Source organism: Entelurus aequoreus, linkage group LG17 (assembly GCF_033978785.1).
Source record: "Entelurus aequoreus isolate RoL-2023_Sb linkage group LG17, RoL_Eaeq_v1.1, whole genome shotgun sequence".
In the NCBI taxonomy this organism is placed as follows: domain Eukaryota; kingdom Metazoa; phylum Chordata; class Actinopteri; order Syngnathiformes; family Syngnathidae; genus Entelurus; species Entelurus aequoreus.
The window spans coordinates 25,390,022-25,416,702 of NC_084747.1; the positions used below are offsets into that span (position 1 = coordinate 25,390,022).

The 26,681-nt window shown below is 40.1% G+C and overlaps 1 protein-coding gene across 1 annotated transcript in view; it reads right to left on the reverse strand.

Annotated features, from left to right (window-relative positions):
• The window catches only part of LOC133631957 (alpha/beta hydrolase domain-containing protein 17B), a 56,803-nt gene extending 30,407 nt beyond the window's left edge, over positions 1–26,396 (reverse strand). The window contains exons 1-2 of the mRNA XM_062024167.1: positions 26,110–26,396; positions 1,116–1,583 (exon numbers count right to left, since the gene is read on the reverse strand). Coding sequence (XP_061880151.1) covers positions 1,116–1,582 — 467 coding nt within the window. The 5' untranslated portion in view covers position 1,583; positions 26,110–26,396. The remainder of the gene's footprint in view (positions 1–1,115; positions 1,584–26,109) is intronic.
• Between the last annotated feature and the right edge of the window lie 285 nt (positions 26,397–26,681).

Sequence of the window (26,681 nt, forward strand, 5' to 3'; positions counted from 1 at the left end):
TGTTACCCAAAGTATATTAAGTGGGATTTTTAAGAAAAACAAATATATACAGTAAGACAAAAACAACCTGTCTCTGTGATCACTATAGGTGTATAAATAATACTATAGTGTTAAATAAAATCAGTCCCTTGGGCACAAAACTGAAAGTAATACAGCTCTCCAAAAAGTGCACTTCTGCTGCTATTTTGACATAAGTGTTTGTTATGATGCTTTGACATTTTTGCACTTTCTTTCTTTATTGAAAGAAAATTCTATGAAGAGAAAAGTTGTTTGCAAATGTGGTTACAATGCTAAAAAATGTAGCCCCGAAAAGTGTTGTTGCATGTCACCACCCGGCAGCTAAGAATGAGGTTATGAGCACGCTGTGAAAGTAAACGTCAAGAACTCAAGCCAACACGCCTCGTCTGCATTATTTATAATTAGACAGACAACACATATACAGTGTGATTATGTTTTGTTTACAAGAAAAGAAAAACAAAAGTTCAAAAAGGGAGATGTCATATATGTACCTGCTGCGGTTGTTTTAAGAACGTTGCGACAGCTGCCATAAAGGAGGTGCGTTGCTAGCCTTGTTGCTATGTTTCCGTTGGTCGTAAAAGTGTTCGTCATGTGTTTGTACCCTGCTCAAATCTCTCAGTAAAGTTATTCATTGGATTATACCTTTTGTTTTGAACTTTATTACACCTTGGAGCGCTTTTTCCAGTGCATTGTTTTTCCTGCTTTCCCTATCTGCTCCTAATGACTGAGCTACGTGACGTCATTTCTTGTGATGTCTCACGGGGCATTTCTGGTCGGAACGGGATTGGTCCCAGGGATTTGAATAAAGAACCAACTCTTTTTCTTTACTATAGTGGTCTCGATAACGGGTACCGGTTCTCAAAAAGGGATTAGAGTCCGAGGACTCTGTTCTTTTCTTATCGAACAACCGGGAAAACCGGTTTCGAGTATCATCCCTAGTCATTGGCCATTGTTTTTAAGTCTAAAGCACTTTGTGTTGCATTTTTTATGTATGAAAGGTGCTTTATAAATAATTTTTTTACAGGCGGAATTGTGTCAGTTCTCATTGTTTTGAGCTGGTAATGCACCTTCCCGCCCGTTCAATCAACCTTCCTTACCGTGAGCGCAGCGCCTGCCAGGCAGCATCGACATCAGCATACAGGTTCTTCTCTGAGGGTTTCCCCGAACTGGCGCCATAACCAGAGTAGTCGTAGGAGAACACGTTGCAGTTGATCCGAGAACCCAGGCCGATGTAGAAGCTGCTCATCTGGCCCAAATCCACTGCATTTCCATGGGAGAATAAGAGTGTGTAGCGGGCGTTGGGCGAGCAGCGCACAAACATGCACGCGATGCGGTTGCCCTTAGAGGTGCGCGTCATGAAGCACTCGATGGCCTCCTTCTCTCGGGACGAGTACTGCCAGTCGGCGCGCTCGGAGAGATGCAGGGACCAGTGGCTGCCGCTCTCGTCACACATGAGGCTGTAGGTGGGCTCGGGGGGCAGGAAGGCTAGTTTGGCCGTTATCTTGCTGGGGCACGGCGGACAACAGAAGAGGCAACAAAGCTCGCTGAAGGATAAGTGGTTCATCCTGAAATAAAAAATAAAACATGACATGAGCGGGTTGATTCTTCCTGCACATTTGTTTAAGGAAAACAATGGAAGCGGATGAATGTCATTGCTTTCTTGACTGATGATACCAACACCCTTGTTTGGTGTGAGGGATTGGAACGGCATATGCAGTGCTTTAAGCACACTACTAACTGAGAGCTAGCAAACAGAGCTGCACTGTATACACGGTATGATGGTAGAAAGTACCGTATTTTTCGGACTATAAGTCGCTCCGGAGTATAAGTCGCACCGGCCGAAAATGCATAATAAAGAAGGAAAAAAACATAAGTCGCACTGGAGTATAAGTCACATTTTTTGGGGAAATTTATTTGATAAAACCCAACACCAAGAATAGACATTTGAAAGGCAATTTAAAATAAATAAAGAATAGTGAACAACAGGCTGAATAAGTGTACGTTATATGACGCATAAATAACCAACTGAGAACGTGCCTGGTATGTTAACGTAACATATTATGGTAAGAGTCATTCAAATAACTATAACATATAGAACATGCTATACGTTTACAAAACAATCTGTCACTCCTAATCGCTAAATCCCATGAAATCTTATACGTCTAGTCTCTTACGTGAATGAGCTAAATAATAATATTTGATATTTTACGGTAATGTGTTAATAATTTCACCCATAAGTCGCTCCTGAGTATAAGTCGCACCCCCGGCCAAACTATGAAAAAAACTGCGACTTATAGTCCGAAAAATACGGTATATAAATTTGGCCACGGTAGAGATTGTGCTCTGCCTTCAAACTGTCGATAGGGTTGAGCCCATAAAACAATATCGGTATATATCGCTATAGACACCTAATGCGCTCGATAAAACATTAAATATAATATTTTTATATTTTTTGGTTGGAAGAAACCAGAAATTACAAAACAAGGTTCGTTGCATGAAGTCGCTCACGCCCTGGGAACACAGCAAAACAGGAATCAAGAAGGATCACTGAGGAAATCGGAGGGACACGCTAACAGCCAATCACTGAATTGATTTTTTTTTTGTTTGCACTATGATTAGGCAAGTTTATTTGTTTACATTACATCAAGTGCCACAATAAATGTTGGCACTTGATGTCATTCAAAGAAAAAGTGGTCATAGACCTGGATCCCTCATGCGGTCCACAAAATGAAGACAAAGCAGTAACATATGAATTTACAATTAAAATAGTTTAAAATCTCAATGAATGCACACTGCGTTTTATTTCTTTGCAAACAAAGGTAAAGTCCCATCTAACGCGGTTTGATATTAATCGACCAAACATCATCGTTATCGTAATCAACCCTCGCCGTTTGCTGGCAGTGACGTAAATCAATTGGAATAAATGTTTATTTACTTTTAAGATGCCGTCCATGTACAGTAGAAGAGATTAAATTTGGCATATTAATAAATTATGGTAACATAGAAATGCTTGTCAATATTATGCTGCAAGCTAGATTTTTTTATACATAAATGACGATTTCTGAAAGTTAAACCTACATTTAATCATTGGCTTAATGTTTTCAAATGATCAAACTCTTGGAAAATGGTTAAAAGTACAAAAGCCCTTAAATTGATATCTTTATTGGAGAAATTTCAAGTGATTTAGATTAGCCTTTTTTGCCTTTTTGAATTGTGCATCTTATCCGATTTTTTTTATTAATGTTATGTTATATGTTGAAAGTGCCTTGGTTGTTGTGTACATTGAGAATATATGTTTGTATGTACAACAAACAACCAAAACAAATAAATAAATAAAAAAGTTGCCGTCCGTGTTTGGCCTTGCCAGGCTCTTTTTTTCTTTCGACTAAAGAAGAAAACAGACCTTTTTGTTGTCGTTTCTGAAGCGGATCATTGATCATACGTAAACAATGTACTACTGCGACGAGACAGGATTATGCAGTCTCATCAACACTCAAGCAAAACTGAAGTACAACGCAGAGAAAGATTCAAACACTTTAAAGACAGAGTCACGCTGCTGTTTAAAGCAAAAAAGACGGGAACTCAAACTTAAACCACTATGCCTTGGTAAGCCTGCAAACCCTCACGGTTTTCAACAGAAATGGGGATCATTCTATTGTATTTTGAAAAAAGCAAGGGTCTAAAAAATAAGTTACATACTACGCGCGATCGGGATTTTATGGACCCAGACGACCGCATTTTTTATTTTTATTTGAGTGTACACACTAGAGATGCGCGGATAGGCAATTATTTCATCCGCAACCGCATCACAAAAGTCGTCATCCACCCGAACTAACATTTTATCAAAACCACAACCGCCCGCCACCCACCCGTTGTTATATATCTAATATAGACGATGCAAGGCATTCCTGTTAAAGAAAGGAGACTGATCCAATGCAGCAGAGACATTTAATGCGTGCCACGCATTAATATCTCTTGGCTACGCATTAGAGGCTAAGAGATATTAATGCGTGATAATATTATTTATCATTATTATAATATTATTGTCATTTCCATTAAGAAAGTGTTGACTATTATTGTTATTTTTTTTCCCTGGTTTTTAGTATTCCCTTTTTTAGTTTGTCGTGTACCACGTTTGCAGCCGGATACTTCGTCTTTGACAGCTGCTGGAATCTGAAGAAATCGATTATTGTTCTTTTTTGTACAGGCGCGAAACAGGACAGTCGCGTGCGGTTAAGGACCCCCGGCAACTTTGTGACTTTATTGGACGCAGCCCCGGAAGTAAATGGGGAGAAGGCTTTTGTAGGGGGGAAGAAATTTGGTGTGACAGCTGCAGCAGTGCCTGATGAATAATTGCCTGTTTCAAAGAGTGCTGCTCGTTTTTCGTATGTGGGTAACAACATTTAACTATGTATTTTTTTTTTCTGAATTGGTTCAACCGCCACCCGCCCGAATCTATTTAAAATCAAATTTCGTCATGCATCCGCCTGACCCGCGGATTATCCGCGGACTCCGCGGTTGTGTCCGCAAACCACGCATCACTAGTACACACACATTGCATCTAATTTAGGTTCCGGAAGAAGAAGAAACAGGCAAAGGAGAATGTGTTTGCACTCGGCACAAAAGTTAACTTTTAGTTTCGATCCCTGCCAACGTATATCTCCAAAATGGAGTAAATCATTTTAAACGACCATTTTAAAAAGCTTGGTTTACTTCCTCCAGTGCTAGTATTACTATTTGTTATGCTTGCTCCTTTTTTGTAGAATAAATTGTTAGTTTAATTCTTGTCACCTCATCATTTTACACCGCCTTAGAACAAAATGATCTGGTTGGGAGGATCCTAAATGTGCCATGGACTAGACTGGATTGCTCTCTCAGAAGCAGCAGCCAGAGAAATAAGAGATTACAGCTGAATCATTGATACATTTGACAGCCTTTATAATTGTCTTTATAATGAATATAAAGACAATATAACATACATTCATAAACGTGGATGGATATGCAAAAGTGCAATATATTTATCTGTACAGTAATCTATTTATTTATATCTGCACCTCATTGCTCTTTTATCCTGCACTATCATGAGCTAATGCAACAAAATTGTGTTCTTATCTGTATTGTAAAGTTCAAATTTGAAGGACAACAAAAGGAAGTCTAAGTCTAAGCTGCGGTATCAGATATGCAGACGATATAATTATATTTACACTGTACTTTAATTTACATTTATTGTTTTTATTTTGTTTTCATTTGTGGAAACAAGTTCAACTGGTAACAGCTCATGCGCGTATGTCAGGCGTGCAACGTTGTGAAGCGCATTGTTTGGTAACCCAGCCAAATAGAAAAATATTTCTATGTCCAGTCATAGATAGGGTTGGGCATCGTTTGAATTTGGATAATTCCAGTTCCGATTCCGGTTCCCAACTATGTATGCCTGGCAGTGGCCGCAAAACAGCAGCAGTTTTTGTTAGACTTAGACAAACTTTAATGATCCACAAGGGGAAATGGTTCCATGTTATTATAATAGCTTCTCGCTAGACTCTCCTTCATCTACTTGTTAATTTCCCGTTAACAGCTTAATTTCTGCTGTAATGTGGGTCCATTAGCACTTCCTAAAGGGGAACTGCACTTGTTTTGGAATTTTGCAGATCATTCACAATCCTTATGTAAGACAATCACACGTAGTGCTGGGCGATATAGCGTTTTATTAATATCTCGATATTTTTAGCCCATGACACGATACACCAGACCTGGGCATTCTGCGGCCCGCGGGCCGCATCCGGCCCTTTGTGCGTCCCTGTCCGGCCCGCGTGAGGCCAATTATAAATTACAAAATAAATTTTAAAAAGTATCTATGTCGAGTGTGCAATACAACGGTGCTGCTTTTGTTTTGAAAATCGTTATTTGTATTACTTCCGTGTGGACGTATGCGCGATTGTGAGTGAATGTGAACAACTGCAATTACAAAATAAAGTTGAAAAAACATCTATGTCCTGCGCGCAATACAACTGTGCTGCTTTTATTTTGAAAAGTATTATTTATGGGCGTGTGTCCGTGTGTAACCTGCGAGTGAAGGTGCACATGCAGCGACAAGTGATGCACGGTTTACACCCGAGACGCCAAAAAGAGAAAAGTTGATGAGGAATGCCGTGTTTTCAACACATGAACTGCAAAGCAACGTCCCCTCACCTAAGGTGCGTGCCTGCGCAATTGCGCACTGCTCAAGCGTCCGCTGCGCGCAGCAAGTATATGCCGCGCACCAAATCAAATCCCATCTGAATTATAAACAAAATAAACATATTTATTCTATGGAATTTTGCAATGCAACTTTGAGTGACAGTGACAACAAGCGGCCCTAACGGTGTTCGTCAACACCGTTCAATTGAACACCGTTCAATTATTGTAACGTCTATCGAGATGCTTCGAGGACAGGAATTATATCGATCACTTTATTGAACAAAACTGTTTATATTCGGACATAACCACACCAAAAACATGAGTAAAACAATTCTATCTCGAAAAACTAGTCATTTTCTGCCGTACAAACCAGGCCAAAACCAACTTGTCATCTGTCACCAACACGCATAGCACTAAACCACTGGTGCGTTTAAGGCCACACAAAAAGTCGGACAACTCAAACACCACACAAAGTTACACTATGACTCCTCAGTCATACGTGTGCTTATTTTATTGTCATTTATTATTAATGTTAATTTATATATATTAGTCATGGAATGCTGTTACACACACTATGTTGAAGTATTACTATTATTATTATTATTATTTATCTTACGGTATATATCAAAAATAATATTGAGCAAAATTTAATTGAAATATTGTCGATGTGGCCCTCCAGCAGTGCTCGGGTAGCTCATGCGGCCCCCGGTAAAAATTAATTGCCCACCCCTGCGATACACGATATATATCTCGATATTTTGCCTTAGCCTTGAATTAAAAGTGAGTTAAAGTACCAATGATTGTCACACACACACTAGGTGTGGTGAAATGTGTCCTCTACATTTGACCCATCCTCTTGATCACCCCCTGGGAGGTGAGGGGAGCAGTGGGCAGCAGCGGTGCCGCGCCCGGGAATCATTTTTGGTGATTTAACCCCCAATTCCAACCCTTGATGCTGAGTGCCAAGCAGGGAGGTAATGGGTCCCATTTTTTATAGTCTTTGGTATGACTCGGCCGGGGTTTGAACTCACAAACTACCGATCTCAGGGCGGACACTCTAACCACTAGGCCACTGAGTAGCACTTGATGCATATAATCACACTTGATGCATATAATCACACCAGTATGATGATTCTATGTATCCACATTAAAACATTTTTGTTCAATACTGCATTAATATGTGCTCATTTTAAACATTCATGCAGAATGACAACTAAGTCAATTTACCAAAACTGCATTTATTAAACAGTTATTAAGCAGTGGCACAAACATTTATGTAATTTCCAAAACAGAAAGTGCAAGATTGTCAGAGACATTTTAAAAGAAGCTATGAGTGTACTTTTGTGCATGTCACTCAACATATTTCAATAACTGTCAAATAAAAATGAGCTGCATAATACAGTGTTTCCCATAAACTGCCAAGATACCTGCGGCAGTGGGGGCGTGGCTATGGGCGTGGTCACCATGACATCATCGAGTAATTTGCATTATTTATTACAATGATATGATTTTCTCTAAAAAGGCTAAAAAAATGTATACTTACCAATTAATAATAACAGTTTTGTTTTAAACGTCCATCCATCCATCCATTTTACAATATAATTACAACACTTTATGTACATATTTATACACAGATTTGAACAATAAGTTATTCACTGAAATATATTTATTAATTGTGGTTCTTACAAAAAATATATCTTACAAAATATAAAACCTAAAATGTCTCTTAAAGCTCTGCCCCTTTAATTAGTGCATACTAAATAATTTAACTTTAGCCTACTACTACAACCATATTATTTACCAGCAACATAAAGTGAAACAGAGGCAGAGGTGTCCTGCCACACACAGTCAGTAACAAATAAACAGAAAACAGTTGTGGTCAAATACAAATAAGGCAACAAGAGAAGTATCCTACACTTCTCTTTTGTAAAGTAAATCTGAACAGCCTATATGGGCATCTACATCAACTATATGATTTTCCTGAGAAGCTGGACAGGACAATAATTCTTTCGTGGCGGGCCGCCACAAATAAATGAATGCATGGGAAACACTGTAATAGAAAATCAAATAGTGTATGTCCTTCGCTGTGTGGTAGGTTCCTGCGGACGTTCTCTTCTCATGTTGACTATTTTTTTCATACGATGTTGATCTGAAAATGGTTGCTTTGGCATTTTGTTGGCTGTGGCACCGGCCGGAGATGTTGACATGCGGAGTTTCAAGCACTCTTCATTCTCTAGCGGGTGACTTTTCAGATGATGCTACAAATTAGCAGTAATGCTACTTTTTGTAGAAACACTTTTGCCGCATACTTGACTGTTCAACATATTCCCGCTTGAAGCCAAACCACCGTCAGACTATGGACCCCATGCTGTTTTTCTTGGGAATTAATTCTTCCTCCATTTGTTACCAGATTCGCACCTTCCCTCTCTCGTATTACCACTCGCACCGCACCGCTAGCACCACAGCTAACGTTACCCATGCCGCTACCTCTCTGCTCCTGTGACGTATGTAAGAAGGTGCACTTGTTTTATGTCTCTGTGAGAAGGAGAGACAAGAAAGAGTGAGACACACCTGTAGTGTAATGCCCGCAGCTAAAAGCGACTGTGTGAGAACGTATACTCGAATATCACGATATAGTAATTTCCTATATCGCACAGAGACAAACCCGCGATATATCGAGTATATTCAATATATCGGCCAGCCCTAATCACACGTTTTCTTTTTTTATGTATTCCAACTAGCAACTAGTCGCCCTATTCTGCTTATAAAGCACATAAAAACTACCAAAAACCTCTATCCAGGTTTTATGTACATGCTGTAAGTACATATGTAATGTAGTAACAGGCATATTCATAACATGTAACATTTACATGTTTTGCTCTGTGTAAGCATATGGTTCGCTTTTTCCTTCAACACCACTACTACTCACGGCAGACATGAGAGACAACAAACACAATAAAACAATCACTCACTGTACAATGTCTGCTCTCACTGGGATGCAGACTGTTAGGATGTCGATGTATTCACCTTTAGATAAAAAATGTATCGTAATCCTCACGAAGAGTTAAAAAAAAAGAGGGGGTATCTATCACGTGTCCTCGTCATCTAGAGTTCTAAGTTGGCTGTCAAAGATGACCAACTTCTCAGTTTATGTCCGCATCATTTTATTGTCCAGTTTGACATTATGTTCTTGTCCTATAGGATTGCGAATTATAGGCAAAATACCAAGAAAAGTGCATTTCCCCTTTCAACTTTACTAAGCACTTATTTATTTTCAAGCTAGTTTAACGGTTAGCTCGTCTGCTCCTTCTTGCTCTGAGTAACATGTTTAGCCTCATCGTAATGTAGATTTGATTGACTTAAAGGGGCAGTTTGTAACATTAACACAGATGCCTGGAGGGCGCCAACTTTCCAATGAATATTACACTTCTCGTACGTAATGACACAATTACGTACGTACGTAACACATGTACGCGCATTAGCTGCAGGTGTTGTTAGCTAATATTGGCAATTTGGATAGCTAGCTGTCATTGAATGTATATTCTATCATAACAACATGACTTCAAATTGTTAGTTGCTTCTCTTGGACTGCTTTTGTACGTGTGCACGCGCTCCCTGCACGTACGTGTTGACAAGACCGGTTGAGTGACCACCGTAGACAAAAAACCTTATATTCGGTCCAATAAAAAATGTCATTGTGTAAACTTTGTAATTGTAAAAAATCTAGACAGTTTTAAAGCATTTTTGTTCTGTTAACATAACATAAACTAGCCGTGGTGTTTGTCTTTAAAAAATGTTGCAGTGAGGAAGTTGAAAACAGCACCTTAAGTTAGCAGCTCCCCACAGTTCGCTGCTGTTAGCTAAATCTTCCGGTCGGCAGACAGAGCATCAAAAATAGGAATCAACATTTAAACAGTTCAGGGAGAATTAGAATGTAAGACCCGGTTCCTATTGATGCCCAACCGTAGTCATAACTTGCTGTGGAGAGACGGGGTCGGCAGTCCAAGATGGCGGCGAGGAGGCGCGGACGGCGAGCAAGCGGCGAGGCGGAGCGCGCCGAGATCGACGCCGCAATTATCACCAGGCGCGTGGAGCGCCCAGCTGGGCACAATTTAATAATCATCTCCAACGGTGTAAAAGGGCGGCAGCCGGAAACGTGAGAGAGAGAGGCGGAGAGACGAGAAGGAGCCAGAAGGAAGCTGATGCCGAGCGAGAGCGGAAAAGAGCACACGGAAGGCGACGACTCACGCAGCTGAAAAGCTGGAGCGGAGTAGCAGGGAGCGAGCAGAAGAACGGAAAGGCTGAAAAGCCACCCGTAAGAGACCTTCTTGTCGAAAAATGAAGTCTAAACCTGCCCGCAATAATGTCATTCCTTGGTGGTCCTTGGAACCCGCACGACAGCGAGCGACTGTCACACTTGCCATAGCAGTTTTTCTTTTAAGCAGGGGTGCTGTCAGAAATTCTGTGTACCATGACACCCCCCATTCAAGACCTGCGAGTCGAGGGCTCTTAAATGGTACCAACTCTACTAAGAAATAATGTTAAAATCTTGTTTTGTTTGAATTAACCCGAAATAGCTTGTGAGATGAGTGTATCGTGCCACCCCTAGTATTTATGGTGGGCACCTTTTCGAGGATGCATGGCTCCTTTGAACTAGGTTGATAAGGACATGGTCCTGTCTGTTTGGAGCTTCTTTTCGGTCTGCCTCAAGGCTGGAAAAGCACTCAAGCATCATACATCCAGCACCTAGGGCTGCCTTTTGAGTTATCTGGTGCTCCCGAGAAGTAGCGGTGAAAGTTTCCAAAAAGCAATTGTGTGTCTCGTGTCATTTCAAATGTATGTTACAAGGGTCCTTCTGTGTTGTAACGGAATGCGTGATGCACAGTATGTCTCAGTCTACTGTTGTCATTGTCTCAACCGCATGAGGCTCTTTAGCACCAACCTAGTGGCTCCCTGGAGCTTTTTAAAAAATGTATGAAAATGGAAAAAGATGGGGGAGGGGAGAAATATATTTTTGTTTTGATATGGTTTCTGTAGGCGGATACACATGATAATGTTGCGCTTGTAATGCGAAAGCAAGACAACTTGAAGTATCTTTGACTAGGGCTGGGCGATATATCGAATATACTCGATATATCGCAGGTTTTTCTGTGCGATATAGAAAATGACTATATCGTGACATTGGAGTATACGTTCTCACCCAGTTGCTTTTAGCTGCGGGCATTACACTTCAGGCTCTTCTCACTCTTTCTTGTCTCTCCTCTCAGACATAAAACAAGCGCACCTTCTTACATACGTGACATACTGTCGCGCGTGCAACGTAACACGCTCTCGCGGAGCAGAGAGGTAGCGGCGTGGGTAACGTTAGCTGTGATGCTAGCGGAGTGGTGCGAGTGGTAATACGAGAGAAAGAAGGTGCGAATCTGGTAACAAATGAAGGAAGAATTATTTCCCAAGAAAAACAGCACAGGGTCCATCGTCTGGCGGTGGTTTGGCTTGAAGCGGGAAGATGTCGAACAAGTATGCGGCAATAGCGTTCCTACAAAAAGTAGCACCACTGCTAATTTTTAGCATGACTTAAAAAGTGACTTGAAAAGTCACTCACTAGAGAACGAAGAGTGCTTGAAACTCTGCATGTCAACATCTCCGGCCGGTGCCACACCCACAAAATGCCCAAGCAACCATTTCCACATCAACAACGTATGAAAAAAATAGTCAACAACAGAAAGAGATAACGTCCGCAGGAACCTACCACATAGCGAAGGACATACACTATTTGATTTACTATTATGCAGCTCGTTTTTATTTGACAGTTATTGAAATATCTTGTGTGACATCATGCACACAAGTGCACTTTGTTTTAAACCATTGTAGTGGCGTTCTGTACAAAAAGTGCACTTTAATTTAGTGTTGTTTTGATAAGTCATCTTAGTGACATCATTCACAAAAGTGCAACAATAGCTTGTTTTAAAATGTCTCTGACAATCTTGCACTTTCTGTTTTGGAAATTACATGAATGTTTGTGCCACTGCTTAATAACTGTTTAATAAATACAGTTTTGGTAAATTGACTTCGTTGTGGTTTCCCTCTATGCATGAAAGTTTAAAATTAGCATATATTAATGCAGTATGAACAAGAATGTTTTAATGTAGACACATAGAATCATCATACTGGTGTGATTATATGCATCAAGTGTTCATTCAAGGCTAAGGCAAAATATTGAGATATATATCGTGTATCGTGACATGGCCTAAAAATATTGAGATATTAATAAAAGGCCATATCGCCCAGCCCTATCTTTGACACACAACAACGTGTGCCATTTATTCCATCAAAGAGAAGACTGAATGAATGATTACATCAAAGAGACTCAAAAAGGAGGACACAACAAACCCCCACCTTGGTAAATCTCCTGACGGTCGCTTAAAGGGGCCGCACCGAATTACTCACTCTTAACTGCATACTGTATATGAATGCTAAACAAGAAAAACATTATGTGCGCAATAGAACAATGACAGTGAATAATGACGACAAAGTCAAGTAAACAGGTGTGGTGAATGATGTCCTTAAAAGCAACCGCTACACTATAAACCTTCCAAATCGTTAGAAATCTCACTGTTTGTATTAAAAATAATTCACTGATGAGAGTATTTGGTGAGCGCTGTTCTGTCCTACTAATTTCGGCGGTCCTTGAACTTACCACAGTTTGTTTACACGTACAACTTTCTCAGACGCTGCCACAGAAAGAAGTGTTTAATGCCACTACTTTGTCTCATTTTGTCCACCAAATGTTTTATGCTGTGCGTGAATGCACAAAGGTGAGTTTTGTTGATGTTATTGACTTGTTGGAGTGCTAATCAGGCATATTTGGTCAGTGCAGACTCCAAGCTAATCCATGCTAACATGCTATTTAAGCTAGGTGTGTATACATATTGCATCACTATTCCTCTTTTCTAAGTATATTTGAGCTCATTTAATGTCCTCTGTGTATTTAATTTATATTTGCATGTCTCATGACACATCATCTGTCATTTCTAATTGTTGTTTGTGTGCCATGCTGTTCTAGACCACAGCAAACGGTACCCAGCTTGCAAAGATTGTATTAAATGTATTAGAAAAAAACAGCCTGCAGTTTCCTTTAACTTGGACACACATCTATACCTTTGGCTATTTTAAGACCGTAATTTTCAGGAGTTATTTCACCCACGAAGAAGCCTCTGTTTTACTAATGTTGTACAAATGTGTATGATGTGTGACATTTCTGTCAACGAAGATTTGTGTCAGCCTGCGGCACATAGTCATTTTGATGGTAGGCTAATATAGACACATCATGTGTTGCGTTCATTATAACACTTATATAAGGCTCTTAATGTTCTTGCGGCTCCAGACAGGCTTATTTTTTTGTATTTTTGGTCCAATGTGGCTCTTTCGACATTTTGGGTTGCCAATCCCCTGGTCTTGACGGCTAATGGAAAGTATGATACTATGCCCTGCTATTCTGGCACCCTCCAGCTGAAGGAACTGTACTATCAAATCACAGATCCTTGATAGACTTGACATTCTCTTATAGGTTGTAGACTCAAAGTTTGTTGGTGGTGGTGTGCCAGAATAGCACATAAGTGAGATAAACCAGAGTGCATCATTTTGTCAACTCCTAGTATTAGCCAGTGCCAGGTTGAGAGTGAAGTGAGCTGCACGTGAAGCCTTTCTGTAGCATTCGCCACGTGCCTTCAGGCCAGTGCTTGTCCCACAATCATGTGAGTGGTTTCCTCTTATTAGTTGTTGTTTTTGGCTTTTCTCTTACATAAACCCGGCTATAATATGGATTAGACTTAAAGGGGAACTGCACTGTTTTTATTTTGTCTATCATTCACAATCCTTGTGTAAGACAAGAACACATCTGTTTTTCTTTTTTTATGCATTGTAACTCGTAAATAGACGCTAGCAAAAGTCCACTAACAACGGAGCCATTGGGAGTCGCTATATTCGGCCTATAAAAGCCTCCATCAACCATTTCAATACATGCTGTAGGTATATATTTAATGTAGTAACATTCATAATATGTAATATTAAGTATTTTGCAAATTTTTACCATACGGTTGCATATTAATTTTACAGACGCATCACAACGTTCACCGTTTCCTTCAACAACAACAACACTACCAATCATGACAAAACTTCATGAGAGACACTAAAGACTACTTTTGGACAAATGATCCAGAAACTTCTATTTTTTAATCCTGAATATAAGGAAAATGATCTACAAGTTTTAGTAGGTGTGTGCTAATAAAATGCAGCTTTAGTGAAACACTATAAGCCAGTGGTTCTTAACCTTGTTGGAGGTACCGAACCCCACCAGTTTCATATGCGTATTCACCGAACCCTTCTTTAGCGAAAAATAAAATGTTTTTTTTTTTCAAATTCAAGACAAAGTTATATGTTTTTGGTAACACTTTAGTATGGGGAACATATTCTAAGTAACAAAGACTTAATTTAAAGTTATTTGTTTAGGGTTGAGGGTTAGGGCCAGGGTTACAATAAGGCCATGCCAAATAAGGCATTAATAAGTACTTAATAATGACTAGTTAAGAGCCAATATGTTACTAATTTGCATGTTAATAAGAAACTAATTAATGGTGAATATGTTCCCGATACTTAAGTGTTACCATGTTTTATTACTGGTGCACAAAATGAACCATGCATGAACATCACCTTGTTCAAAGAACAAAACCAACACAGAGCATAAACTCACAACAAATTACACACCTGCAAATCAGTGTGACTTCTGCTGTTGCCGTATCCGTAATAAGCAGATAGGGAGAAGTTTTTATTTACACGATGAGTCGGGTGTGTCATGACCTCCGCCGAACCCCTGAGCCCGACTCACCGAACCCCTAGGGTTCGATCGAACCCAGGTTAAGAACCACTGCACTAAGCATCGTGTAGCAGTATTGCTAAGTTCTAAACAAGAAATACAAACTATGAACACAATAAAATAATCACTTACTGTACGATGTCTGCTCTCACTGGGATGCCGACTGATAGGATGTTTATATATTCCCGTTAAAATAATTCATCATAATCCACTCAGAGTTTTAAAAGAGTGCCGCAAACGAGCATCTTATTGTGTCTTTCTCGCCATCCGCAGGTATAAGTTGGATGTTAAAGTTGACCAACTTCTCAGTTTATGGCCACATCCTACTACTGTTTAGGTGAGCGGCATTATTTATAATCTAGAATCAACTTTCACCAACTCAGAGGCAATGCAACAGCTTGATTTGTCAATTTAGCAGTATAAGCTAGTTAGCTCTCTGTGATCCCGGCACGACTCAAAATAGTCTGTCTGTGTTAGCGCTTATAATAACAATACCACTAATACTTTGTAATATTCAGGTCACGAGATGTAAATTAGGTTTTTTTGGCGGTTTTTTTTATGTTCTTAGAGTGCTTTATGGGTGGAATACAGTACTCCCATTAGCTGCATTGTTGGCCACTTTGTACAACTTAGAACACATAAGACAATTAAAACATATGTTTTTGTATTACATAAGGATTGTGAATGACTGGAAAAATGCAACAAAAAAAAAAAAAGTGTAGTTCCCTTCTAAACAAGAGTTGTATCCAACTACTGCAGGTCCATTTAACTGGTGGCTCGCGGACCACATCCGACCCGCCACATCTTTTCAACTGGCCTGCCGAACATCCCCCAAATAGGCTTAAACCAGGGTTGCTCATGTATGCAGTACTTCCGCCACCCCACACGGGGCAACAACGAGGCATATGTCTCACAGTGAAGAAGACTCATTCAACCCTGGAAAAAAATCTAAATAAATTGCAAAAATCTGACTTTTAACAACAACTGGAAAACAGAGTATGAATGTTCTACCCCGAGCAAGTGCTCGAGTCATTGTATCCTGGCGGACCTTTTAAGCGACAGACACATTGATCCAGACAAGCAGCAACAATGGTAGAAATCCCAGCGTCTCAGTTCCATCACATAACATGGTCAAACATTCGATTTATTTATGTATAATACACAATGGACATCATTTATGTAAAATACACAAGGAATGAATTAAAAAGTGTAAAGAAATTAAAGTAAGGAAGGAACATCAATCCTCAACAAAAACTGGAGCTTTTTCCCCCTCTTCATACGGTTAACTAGCTGCACACGCTGTAAACGAGTAGTGAGGGCAGAATAATTAATTTATTGACAGTACAGTGTGAAAGCAGATGTGTTGACTTTGCAATTAAGTAAACTCAGTCTCAAATAAATATAACCTGCAGAGGCACTTTCTGACGAAACCTCCACATTTCAATGTACGGCCCCTGAGCCCTTGGGCTCCTCAAACTGAGGCCCTCTTCATTATGTAGTTGAATAGCCCTGAACTACTGCCTTTATATTCAGGGTTTCCCGCAGCGCTTTGTTGTTAAGGCAGCCGCCTTAACAACAAAGAGCCACCGCCTAAACTAAAGTCTTAACAAGCTGCTCAGCTTAGTTCTGCCTCTGCCAGTACGTCCCAGCATTGTCCCACCCACAGAACCATCTGATTGGTTAAATGCAGAGTGGTAACAGCCAATCAGCAGTGCGTATTCAGAGCGCATGTAACAGCCAATCAGCAGTGCGTATTCAGCGTGCATGTAACAGCCAATAAGCAGTGCGTATTCTGAGTGCATGGCGTCAGTGCTCACGGCAGAGGCAGGCAGAGAGGAGAGAAGGTGCGGGTGAGCAGAAAAGTGTTTTTAGCAGGTAAGCATAAGACAGCGGACTCTCCCCAAATTATAATAAACACTTCCAAGTCAACAATTAGGAACATTACTATGAGCCCGTTGACGTTCTAGAAACATAAGCGGCAGCTCAGCTCGCTCGCAGTCTTTGAGGTGAAGGCTAATTAGCTTTTAGTGTAACCTTAGCTCACTGTGCGGTGTGTGCGTGCGTGTGTGTGTGTGTTACGGACAGCAAAGCCCTGTCTGTCAGAGAAAGACAAGCATTATTGACCTACAATTAACAACTAAGTTATTTCACTTTACCTTTTTCTGTGTTGATTGAGCTGTGTTGAAGCAACAAAAAAGGACATTATGTTAAATGAAGAGTTTCCTGAAGCTGTCTCTGATAGTTGATATAATAATGTAACAGCATCATAAAGCCTACATGAGCTCCATGGTGTTCAGGGATGAATAGTCTCTCCTATTGCACAACTTTTTTAGCTATAGTTACGTTAATCAATAATGAAGCAGCCTAGTTTTGAATGGCAGGTCCCTGCTATCACATGTTGATAAAAAATATAACATTTACATAATAAAAATCAACTAAAGGCTTCCCAAATGCTGTAATAAATTAAGCATGATGAGTTGAGCATGTGGCCCCACTTTTAACTATTTTTTTCAAACGCTTATTGCAAACGCTTACTTACAGTAAGTCATTAATTTGACTTTGTAAGTCATTATTTTGACTTAGTAAGTCATTTTGTTATTATTTTGACTTAGTAAATTACTAAATCATAATAATGACGTACTTAGTATCTCAGGTAACTAGGACTGTTTTGTTTTTACGTTACGGAAAAAATATCGAGATATATAACGTACAGTATATCGCCATTCAGCAAATGGAGCGGAAAACAACCAAAAGTTGTAGGCTTCTTCACGCGACGAAGCCTGCCTACTTCACCGCAGTCTGTAGTCTATTGCCCCAGGCTGTGGTGGCAGCGACGAGATGGAGACGTGATGGCGACAGGCCGAGTTACACCGATCCTTACACCCACCCACCCCCTTCCCCTGGAGAGTCACCACCTTAACTAACACATTTTCTGGGAAACACTGATATTGGTGTAAACATGTTCTGTTTTGATCAACACATATAGATAGATATTACTTTAACATGTTATTTTTATAGTGTAACTTGCAGTGCACTGGATCACTCTTAGCTGTTTCGAATACAGTATTTCAGTCACTTATATGTCGGAATGTTTTATGTTATTACTGTATATCTTCACGATGGACAATGTTATGCAAACAAAACTTGGATAAACTTAAGAGCACAAGTACAGCTTGTACAAGAGTATATATTTACTATCCACGGTACACACATGTACATAGCAGGAAACAAGTCAGCACAAAGTAGGGTTTTAACGATATGACTGTTGATCACATTATCGCAGTACTGTTGAATGTGCTTAAGGTATTTAAACTGTACACATTGAAATAGTGACCAAGTTATTTAAAAAAAAAAAAACACTAAAATAAATAGACACACTGTTAGAAAACCCGCGATTTTGCATGTCTTGTTTCTTATGCTTCACTGATAGTGTTTAGTATCTGATCTGTTTTAATGGTTAAGCCTTTATTGTTTTAATTATTGCTTTGTACTGTAGTATTTGAAGATTGTTTTAGATTGAAAAGTGTGAAACGAAAAAAATTATTATGAACTATCATTTCTGGCGGACGTTGTGGCGTCCTATTCTGTTCAGTGGCACTTGAACGCACCGTAAAAACACCTCCGTCTTGTATTCCTCCGGGTATAGAACGATCACTCTATTCTAAGATTTATGACTACGTTAGTTGCTTAGACAGTAATATTTTTTATCAAAGTTTAGATTGGGGTATGTAATTTTTTTTAACAGGGCGGCCATTCCTTTGGGGGGGGCGGTGTTTTTTATGCACATGCAAATCAACGTTGACAATTGCTCACTCTGCGTGTTATGTGCCACCCGACTGGAAACAGGACTAGAAAACGAATCATAAACGTAGCAACATTTGGATTAACTTTTTTTTTGTAAAAAAAAATATTTAGGGGGGGAAAATTTTTTTTAATTATATTTATTTGTATTTGGATTCACTTTTCGGGTTCATTATTCCAAAAGATACACACACCACGAATAGTAGAACAATTTTGTCCTGGCATTTTTATTATGCCCTCATTTTTATTGTAGTTTTACTTAGACTTTTTATATCAATGAACGCATTTTATTCTCACTCATTATTTGTGTATTTTTACCAATACTCTTAAAATGCTACAGATTTGTTGAGGTGAGGGAAAATCCAAACTAGTGGTGTCACTGCCAAAGAGCAGAAATATGGCTCTGCCTTATGGAATGTTTACAATAAAAACACAACAAAAAATTTATTGTAGCCAATATTTCTAAATAATTCCCACCAAAAGAATGTAAATGTAATTATTCTGATAAACATGTCATCATATAACTGATACTAGTGATTGTTTCCTTAATAAAAAATAAATACATACATTTAAAAAAAACAAAAAACTAAGAACTAGGGGTGTTACGATTTATTTTAACGATTCAACTCGATATTTGTGGTTTTGTGTTCAATAGTTTTCATTAAACTCAAGCAGAGGACTGAAATGGTGTGTTATTATTGTGGGTTGAAAAAGTACTTTCGGTTTTAATGCCTTAAACCGGAAGTAAAATCGTCCACAGCATTTCTGCTTGAGAAGATTCTTCATTTATCACTCCAAGCAACGTGTGTAAGTTTTACAATATAACTAAAACAATTCTTACCGACTAAACCATCCCATGTGTGATGTCTGTAGGAGTGTTTTCACGCATATTTGTATGTGCTTTTGTTATGTAATGAAGTTAGCGTTGTTAGCATGAGCTAATATGCCCACATGTCTACGAATGTCTGTGTTAGCATTATTAACTGACAATGGCATTCTGCCTGTATGGTTTCAAATTCCTCAGTAAATTCACCAAAATGTCACTGTGGAGTTATTGAGTCTGTTTAGCTCATGGGTGTCGAACTCTGGCCCGCGGGCCATATTTGGCCCGCCGTGTAATTTCACTTGGCCTGTGAGGTCATATCAAATTAACACTAGAGCTGGCCCGCCGATTATATACAGCGGCGGTACCGCAGTACACCGCTAATTCTCATACTTGCCAAACCTCCCGGGAGACTCCCAAATTTCAGTGCCCTCCCAAGAATTGTAACGTCCCCTTTTCGTCAAGTCCAACGATTGCTGGCTCAGTTACATAAATGTGCGGCTTTGGCACGCACACCGAAGTGAATGCAATGCATATTTGATCTTCAGTGATACAGGTTACACTGAGGGTGCCAGTATAAAAACCTTTAACATTCCGGGACGCTACAATATACACCCCCGCTACCTCCAAACCCCGCCGCACACATACACACACCTTGTAGCGTCAGATTCCAGGTGTTGCACCCCCGGCGTAGAATGCACCCCCTGACGGGAGTGTTATATCAACTAAAGCCCACACTTAAAGTTTCCACGTGCAAGATTGAATGTATTTGAAAAAGTTATTTAATAAGAAGCCAAAAGTGCAAAAACAATAATGTTCGTGTTGGAGTTGTGAATGAATGAAATATGAAATCCGTGCTGCAGTCTACAGGTGTACCTAATGTTGTGGCCCAGCAGCGACTGCAGCACGGATTTCATATTTCATTCATTCACAACTATCGGGGAGGTAGCGGGGGTGTATATTGTAGCGTCCCGGAAGAGTTAGTGCTGCAAAGGGTTCTGGGTATTTGTTCTGTTGTGTTCATGTTGTGTTACTGTGCGGATGTTCTCCCAAAATGTGTCATTCTTGTTTGGTGTGGATTCACAGTGTGGCGCATATTTCTAACAATGTTAAAGTGGCTTATACGCCACTCTGTGTAAACTGTATCGCTGTTGATGAAGTATGCTTTGCATTTACGTGTGTGTGCGTACAGGAGCCGCTCATATCTTGTGACTGGGCGGGCACGTTGTTAGAAGGGATGAAAAGCGGACGTGACGTCAGCTCGTAGAGGACGTTAAAAGCAGTGCCTGTAAGGCACGCCCCCAAGACTGTGGAATACGAGATATAATGACTGACGGACACCTTTGTTCGATAATGAAAGATGCCTCAGCTCAAAGCCTGAGCCCCGACATTAATGAACTAGCATCCAAGAAAAGATGGCAGGTATCTGGCTTGGGCACATCAGATTAGATCAGTGTGTTGCAAACTGAGCAGTTTAAAGTCCTGAATGGTTGGTTTATTCATTATTTTACAGGTATTTTCAAATTTATTAGCCTGTGGAAAAAGTTAATGTTGATATTTACCTTATAAGGCTGCAAATAGAAAAGAGGCATTACATTTTTATTTAAATTGTATTTGATATGCAATGGATATTTTTTAATTATTATTATTATTATTATTTGAAACTCGATTTTGCATGTCACTATAAAGTTATATAAGCCTTGCTTGTTCAATATTTAATGCAAAACTTGTTTGGGTCCCTATCAAAAAGGTTAATTTGTTCAACCTTGGCCCGCGGCTTTGTTCAGTTTTAAATTTTGGCCCACTCTGTATTTGAGTTTGACACCCCTGGTTTAGCTGATTGGAGAGCTAGCTTCCGCAGCTAGTGGGTCCATGACAAGTACTTCTGTTTTGTTTGGTCAGCTGTTTTACAGACACTGTTTGGAAATAAGTAAGGTATAAATAAACATTTACGATACATTTTGTGTAAATAACTAATTTCACAACATATACTGTATATCGGCGGCTCATCGTCCGGTGCGGCTAATATATGGACACATTTTTTTTCATTCTAACATTTGGTGGATGCGGCTTGTATACCGGTGCGCTCTATAGTCCGGGAAATACGGTACTTGATATTTAGGAATATGAATCGATCTATCGATATCAGTCATTCGTTACACCCTTAATAATAACGAACTAGTCTTTGGAACGACTCTTTGAAAGGAATGGCTCCTCATAGATCTGATTCACTTCAAAAAGCCAATAATGCCATCTCTAATTGCCAGGTCTCAAGTTTAATGCACATTTTAATAAGGTCCAATTATTAACAATGAACAACAGTCTATTTGCGTTTAATAGAGTTCACTGCGGACAAAATGTGATTAATCGCGAATTTTTTTTGAATAATTTGACAGTAGGGCTGGGCGGTATATCGAATATACTCGATATATTGCGGGTTTGCTTCTGTGCGATGTAGAAAATTACTATTTTGTGAGTATACGTTCTCACGCGGTTGCTTTTAGCTGCGGGCATTACACTACAGGCTTCTGTCACTCGTTCTTGTCCCTCCTTCTCACAGAGAGATAAAACAAGCGCACCTACGTCACATACTGTCACGTGTGAAACATCATACGCCCTCGCCGAGCAGAGTAATGCGAGTGGTAATACGAGAGAGAGAGAGAAGGTGCGAATCTGGTAACAAATGGAGGAAGAAGAATTAATTCCCAAGAAAACAGCATGGGGTCCATGTCTGGCGGTGGTTTGGCTTCAGGCGGGAAGATGTTCAACAGACAACCGTAATACGTAAAGTATGCGGCAAAAGCGTTGCTACAAAAGTAGCAGCATTACTAATTTGTACCATCATTTGAAAAGTCACCCGCTAGAGAATGAAGAGTGTTTGAAACTGGTGTCTTCCATTTCCAGATCAACACTGTATGACAAAAATAGTCAACAACAGAAGGAGATAACGTCCGCAGTAACCTACCACATAGCGAAGGACATGCACAACTTGATTTCCTATTATGCAGCTAATTTTTATTTTACAGTTTTTTAACCATCTTGTGTGAGACATCATGCACAAAAGTGCACTTGATTTGTTTTAAAATATTGTAGTGGCGTTCTGTACAAAAAGTGCACTTTAATTTAGTGTTGTTTTGATATGTCATCTTAGGCCATGTCTACACTAAGTCGTTTAACCCCTTAAACTAATAATTATTTAGCCTAAGCCCCGTTTCAGCCACACTAAACCATCGTTTAAGGTCCCCCTCCTCGGACAAATTTTTACACAGGTAAGTCAGCCGTGTAATTCTTGAATCTCCAGCACTTAGCTTTGTATGGACTCATTGATCGTTTACAAAGTGAGTTCGGAGAGGAAGTGACGCCAGAAAGCCTGCGCTCCACACAGGAAAAGGCATCAGAAAGAATGCGCCACAGGCAGCTTCATGACAAAGATGGAGGCGAGTCATCCATTCATGCCTGTGTTTCTCCTTCTTTTACATGTACATGCGCTTTTGGAAATCACAAATAAATACCTTAAGAGAAGGAAACGGGAGATTGCAGCTATTTCGGATACAAAACTTCTCAGACGGCAAGAGAACTTTCTAATGTCCGGGTCAGCTGTGAGTCTATTTACCGAAAAACTTTGTCCCTTCCTCCCGTGGATGTGATCATGATAGCCAGTGTGTGACTACAAATGTTGCTTTATGGATGTGACTGTGAAATGGCCAGGCAGTGTGCATGATGCCCGCATCTTCGCTAACTCTGCCATTAGCGCGCAGCTGAACGATGGAACCACCCCCCCGTGTCCCAAACAACTGCTGGAAGACGAAGATCCGCTCCCTGTTTTACTTTGGGGTGACCCAGCTTATCCCCTGACGCCATATCTCACGAAAGAATACCATAACGGCGGAGTCAACCCACAACAACAACAATACTTTGGGTGTTCTCTGTCTCGATTAATTATTGTAATTGTTGTAAAATGTTCTTTATCGCATTGTGTACTTTCTCATGTCGATTAAAGATTTGATTAATTTATGATGTCTCAGGTGTGATTCACTACAATAGTGCCCCACAGGACACTGGATTCTAGTTCATTGAAATACCACAACATTGGTTATTGTTCAAAGGAGATACATTTTAATTTAAAAACTTGCACACAAAACACAGCAAACAAATGTAAAATGCACAGCAAACTATTTACAATATAGGTCTTTTAAATAACTTCACAGTGAAGTAAAGAAATCTACTGGAAAGCAGAAGGACGCTTATTTTATTTTTTATTTCTACGCATGTGTACCGTATTTTCCGCACTATAAGACGCACCTAAAACCCTCCAATTTTGTCAAAAGCTGACAGTGCGCCTTATAATCTGGTGCGCCTTAGATATGGACCAATATTGAGCCACAACAAACCTAAACTTCATTTTCATAAAGTTTAGGTCTCGCAACTACGGTAAACAGCCGCCAACTTCTTTTTCCCCCGTAGAAGAAGAAGTTCTTCTTCTATGGTGAGCAGCCGCCCCCGTAGAAGAAGAAGCGTGCGGTGCATGCTGGGATATATGACATTCCATTTCCATTTGTGTGTTTATGTAAAGACCCCAAAATGGCTCCTATTAAGAGACACGCTTACGACGCAGAGTTTAAACTCAAAGCGACCAGTCACGTAGTAGAACACGGATGACAGAAGGCGAACACACGTTCACCAAGACAGGGAGACAGCGCCGGACGACATACGCCACTATCTGCCAGTGTATCGTAAATGCCTGGGCTGATTCAGTCTCAACTGTGGTCCGAGCTTTCAAGAAGGCAGGAATTGTCACTGAACTGCTAGACAACAGCAGCGACACTGACTCGATTAATGACGACTTCGACGAGACAGAGCCTGGCATGTTCCATGACGTCCCACTGGGGTGAGTTTTTCCTTGCCCGTATGTGGGCTCTGTACCGAGGATGTCGTTGTGGCTTGTACAGCCCTTTGAGACACTTGTGATTTAGGGCTATATAAATAAACATTGATTGATTGATTGATTGATTGATTGATGTTGGATGCCGTATTCGACCAACTGTTTAATTCGGACACTGAAGAAGAAGAATTTGAGCTATTCGTGGATGAGGAATAACTTCATAAAGTGAGCTTTACATGTTTATTTTGTGTGTTGTGTGACATTAACGTTTGAGCAACGTTGAGTTATTGATATTGTTATTGCTCTGCACTATTTCGAGTGTTACTATATTGTGATTGCACTAACGTTTGATTTACCGTAACAATAGTAAATCAGCTGTTTATTCATTTTGGGAGTGAACAGAGTTCTCAGAACGCTGGTTTGTAATCTATTAATAAAGTTTGACTGACCTATCTGACTGTTTTGTTGACATTCCCTTTAGCGCAGCTCCATCTAATGGATGCATAGGTGCGCCTTATAATCCGGTGCGCCTTATATATGAACAAAGTTTTGAAATATGCCATTCATTGAAGGTGCGCCTTATAATCCGGTGCGCCTTATAGTGCGGAAAATACGGTACTAGGTCGCATTGCGCCGGTGGACAGAAGGGGGCGGGGGTCTTAAAGGGTGGCATTGTTGTGTGTGGACACGGATAAGGTTAGGTGTGATTTACCCTGGATAACCTTAGCCGGCTAAGTGTAAACGGGAACTTAGTGACATCATGCACAAAAGTGCACTAATCCCTTGTTTTAAAATGTCTGACAATCTTGCACGTTCTGTTTTGAAATGACATGAATGTTTGTGCCACTGCTTAAGAAATACAGTTTTGGTAAATTGACTTAGTTGTGATTTCCCTCTCTGCATGAAAGTTTAAAAGTTGCATATATTAATGCAGCATGAACAATAATGTTTTAATGTAGACACATAGAATCATCATACTGGTGTGGTTATATGCATCAAGGGTTAATTCAAGGCTAAGGCAAAATATCGAGATATATATCGTGTATCGTGACATGGCCTAAAAAATAATGACCTATTAATAAAAGGCCGTATCGCCCAGCCCTATTTGACAGCTTTAGTTACACATCTTTACACATAATCGTTTTTATTACACACGGGTGTTTTCCATTCATTTTAATTAGCTATAACTCATCAACGTCACCTGCTACCTTCCAGGAAAGGGAAGCAATGGCGCCTCACAGCCGCTAAATAAATACACGGATGCATGTTATTAGTTTTCCACGTTTAAAAAAAACCCAACAAATATGACATAATCCATCGTCAGGGCCATATTGGTGCATTGCTGGACTATAAAATGGTGGGTAAAGCTAGCAGTGTGTTGTGCAAGGTTTCACTAATAAACTGGTTAGTTGAGCTTTCCTCAGTGACGAGTGTGTGTTTACAGAAAAGCGAGAGGCGGTAATTAGCGAAAATATGTTCGGGAATGTTTGCAAGCGAAACCGAAGAAGATGTCGATTTAGTGACAATTATTATTACCTGGACGTTGCTTGTCTGGAGGCGACACCGTGTTGTGGTCGTCTCACCCGGCCAGGAAATTGATGTTCTCGACGACAAACCGAGACGGTTAATCTCCTGGTTGTTATTCGCCTTGCGTCCCGTCGTGTGGCGGCGGAGCTCACCGCGAAAATCCGTCCTCCACTTCGAGGCGGCTTCCGAAACTGACGCTTTGCTGCTTTGCTGCTTTCCCTTTCCGTCCTCCGCTCCGTTGCCTCAACTACATGATGTCGAGGCTGGCACGGGGGTGTTAGCCAATGACTTTGGCTGGGGGGCGGGACTTCCGGAGAGAGATAGGGAAGTGACGTTATTGATAGGAAGTAAGGCGTTTGAGTATTGCCGGAAAAAGAGTAAACCGATTTGATTGATTGATTGATTGATTGATTGATTGATTGATTGATTGATTGATTGATTGATTGATTGATTGATTGATTGATTGATTGATTGATTGATTGATTGATTGATTGATTGAGACTTTTATTAGTAGGTTGCACAGTGAAGTACATATTTCGTACAATTGACCACTAAATGGTAACACCCGAATAAGTTTTTCA